This window comes from Myotis brandtii, unplaced genomic scaffold, assembly GCF_000412655.1.
Source record: "Myotis brandtii unplaced genomic scaffold, ASM41265v1 scaffold687, whole genome shotgun sequence".
NCBI classification, from domain to species: domain Eukaryota; kingdom Metazoa; phylum Chordata; class Mammalia; order Chiroptera; family Vespertilionidae; genus Myotis; species Myotis brandtii.
In genome coordinates this window covers 865,532-868,404 of record NW_005370687.1, presented here as the reverse complement: position 1 = coordinate 868,404, position 2,873 = coordinate 865,532, and the positions used below count along the sequence as shown (strand labels likewise).

The 2,873-nt window shown below is 57.5% G+C and overlaps 1 protein-coding gene across 1 annotated transcript in view; it reads left to right on the top strand.

The window, feature by feature from the left end:
• LHFPL5 (lipoma HMGIC fusion partner-like 5) overlaps positions 1–2,873 on the top strand; it is a 12,234-nt gene that overhangs the window by 1,872 nt on the left and 7,489 nt on the right. Inside the window, exon 2 of the mRNA XM_005881734.2 lies at positions 2,483–2,719. Within this exon, the coding sequence (XP_005881796.1) occupies positions 2,483–2,719 (237 nt within the window). The remainder of the gene's footprint in view (positions 1–2,482; positions 2,720–2,873) is intronic.

The following is a 2,873-nucleotide window of genomic DNA, read 5'->3' as shown; positions in this document are numbered from 1 at the left end:
CTTTCCTCTGTAGTCTCTCTATAAGATGAGGGAAAGGCTGGGGCAGCGGTGAAGCAAGCCTCGGTGGGCAGTGGGGAGGAAGAAGGGAGAATGAAGGTTTAGCAGTTTTGTGACAAAGAGGAGTAGAATGGACTTTGACATGCTTGCCAACTGGCCTTGCATGTTACAGTTATGGGATGCTAGAGACACAAGCACCCCTCTCATTCTCTGCACTGCCCCTCCCCAGCCTCCGGCAACAGGTATCACTTGCTGAACAGGCCCTGCTGGGAGGGCCTGGGTGGGGGAGGGGCTATCGGGCCATCTGAGCCAGACTCTGGGTCATGGAACTGGAGACACTGTTGGCAGAGTGGCCGGGTGCCGTCCCCTGAAACATTTATGCTGGGGGAGAGCAAAGGTGGTGTCATGTTCCCTTCCTCAGTGCTGGGGAAGGGAAGATGAGCCAAGGGAGAGATGGGGGGTGGGGGACGGGTGGTGGTGTCCCACAGCCAGCAGCTGGGAGATGCATCTATTTGATGAGGCCTTGACTGGTTAGCTTGACCTTGCCAAGAAGCCTGAGACCAAGGAAGGGAGCAGGAGAAGGGAAACCTTCACAACGTTAGAGCTCTGGATGCCCGGTCTAGGCTGTGTGATCCCAGCTCCTAGCAACGCGGCAGGGCCAGTTGCTTGTCTCTGGGAATCTTGGTAACCTCATCTGTATGATGTAGCAGCAGAACCTCTGCACGGCTCTTGCAAGGACGGGATGATGCAATGCATGCAAAACATGGTTCTCACTCACTGAGGGTCGGGTGGGGGCTCTGCCCTCACTGTGCTCTCTGGAACCCAGGCTGATCGAGCATCACCTGTCACTGGAGAAGGAGAGGGGGCTCCGGAAGGTCTCCCCCAAGCTGTTAAATGCTCTGGCCTAGAAATGCGCACATACCAGGCTGATCTCATACCAACAGGGGGAGCGCACAGGTTTTACCAAAGAGCTCTGGGAGGGTCCCCCAACATTAAATATCTTCCTGAAACACTTCTCAGTTTGTCGCTAAGTCTGAAATGTCACCACCAAACACATTCAGCTCTTCGGAGATGTCACAACCTGGGAGTAGAGGAAATGAACGTTGAAGTCGAGAGAGTCAGGAGCCATGAGAAGGCACTTGGCTTCTCTGAGACCTCAGTTTTCTAACCTTACAAATGGGACATTACTACATGGCCTTCACAGAACTATTTTCAGGTCAAGAGAAACATGCAGGATGAAGTATTTTGTGATCTAGAAAAGAAGTACATATATGACTTCCTCCTGTAAACAAATCAAAGGAAGGCGGATGGACTTGGGGGGGAGGTGGACCTGGATCGCACACATCCCTGTGCACTCGTTTGACCCGCTGGCCTTCCTCTCGGAGCTAGCCGAGCCACGTTAGGTGACGCTGGGTCCTGTGAGGCGCTTTGTGAGGGGTGCCCGGGTAGGCGCAGCCTTGTGACCAGAGAGCCTCAGGCCTGTGGAGCGGGGCCCGGGTCGGAAAGGGCCCCCTGGCCGGCATGGCGGCTGTGCTCGGGGTCACCCCAGTCACATCCCAGGATTGTGTCACCTGTCTGTGCAGCGTGGGGAGGCCGGCAGAAGCGGGGGCAGGCGGGGAGTGGGCTCTGGGGCTGTGAACACTGTCACAGACGGGTAACAGATGGGCTCGGGGCCAAGTATGTGCGGCCCTGTGCTGAGCGCCTTTCCAGTCCTGACTCACTGGACTCTCACTGCAAGGCAAACAGTTGGGTATTGTTATCACCCCCACTTTACAAACAAGGAAACTGAGGCAAAAAGCGTAAGTAGCTCGCTGGAGTCACAGCTGGTTAGCCCAGAGTTGGGCTGGCAGTGAGCTGTTCCTACTGAGACAGCCACCCACCCGGAGGAGAGCTTTCAAAGCAGGGGTCCCGAGCCCACACTGACCTGGAACCAGCGCTTTAAACGAATATGCCAGGGGATTCTCAAATTCAGGAAGTGTGGGCAGCTGCACGGTGCTGCCCTGGAGGGTGAGGAGACCTGATGCTTGAACAGAAGGTTCATGAGGAAGCAGGCAGAGCCGGGCTGGACTTCTGTACTCAGTGAATCTAAGATCCCTGGGCTGAAGGACACACCACTGCCCTTCCTGCTGTAATAAGTGATGGCCTGACCTTTCTCACCACGGGTTTCAGAGATGTTGAAATGTGAACAAAGGTATGTCTTAGGAGTGATGAGTTCTCTGGGCCGGGACCGGATTTTGGAGGCCGGGTGAGCCAGCTGAGCTTGGTGGGACCCCTTGTCCTGTGCAGAACCCGCCCTGGGCTCGGAGCCGCTCCCTGCTGCTCCCGCGGCTCCCGGTAGCTGCCGGTGTCCTGCAAGGATGGCAGGAGCTGCCTGTTGCCTCTCAAGGCTGTTAGCACAAGGAGAAGGGAGGTGGCAAGATGACAGCAGTGCGAGGCTGGTGCGGGCTGAGCACTCAGCCCACACACCCGCCCTCTGCCCCTTCAGCCACAGGCCTGATGATTGGCTGCCTGGTCTACCCAGACGGCTGGGACTCCAGTGAGGTGCGGCGCATGTGCGGGGAGCAGACGGGCAAGTACACGCTGGGCCACTGCACCATCCGCTGGGCCTTCATGCTGGCCATCCTCAGCATCGGAGATGCCCTCATCCTGTCCTTCCTGGCCTTCGTGCTGGGCTACCGGCAGGACAAGCTGCTCCCGGACGACTACAAGGCCGATGGACAAGGTAACGCTCCCCAGGGAGGTGGGGCTTCCTCCCAGCCAGTCACCTGGGCTGGGCCCTGGCCCAGAGATGGGGACACAGCCCTTGTCTCAGGCAAATAAAATGCGGAGGGCTGCAATCCGGGCAGTGCTGTGGGGCAGAGGCTGTCTGATGTAAA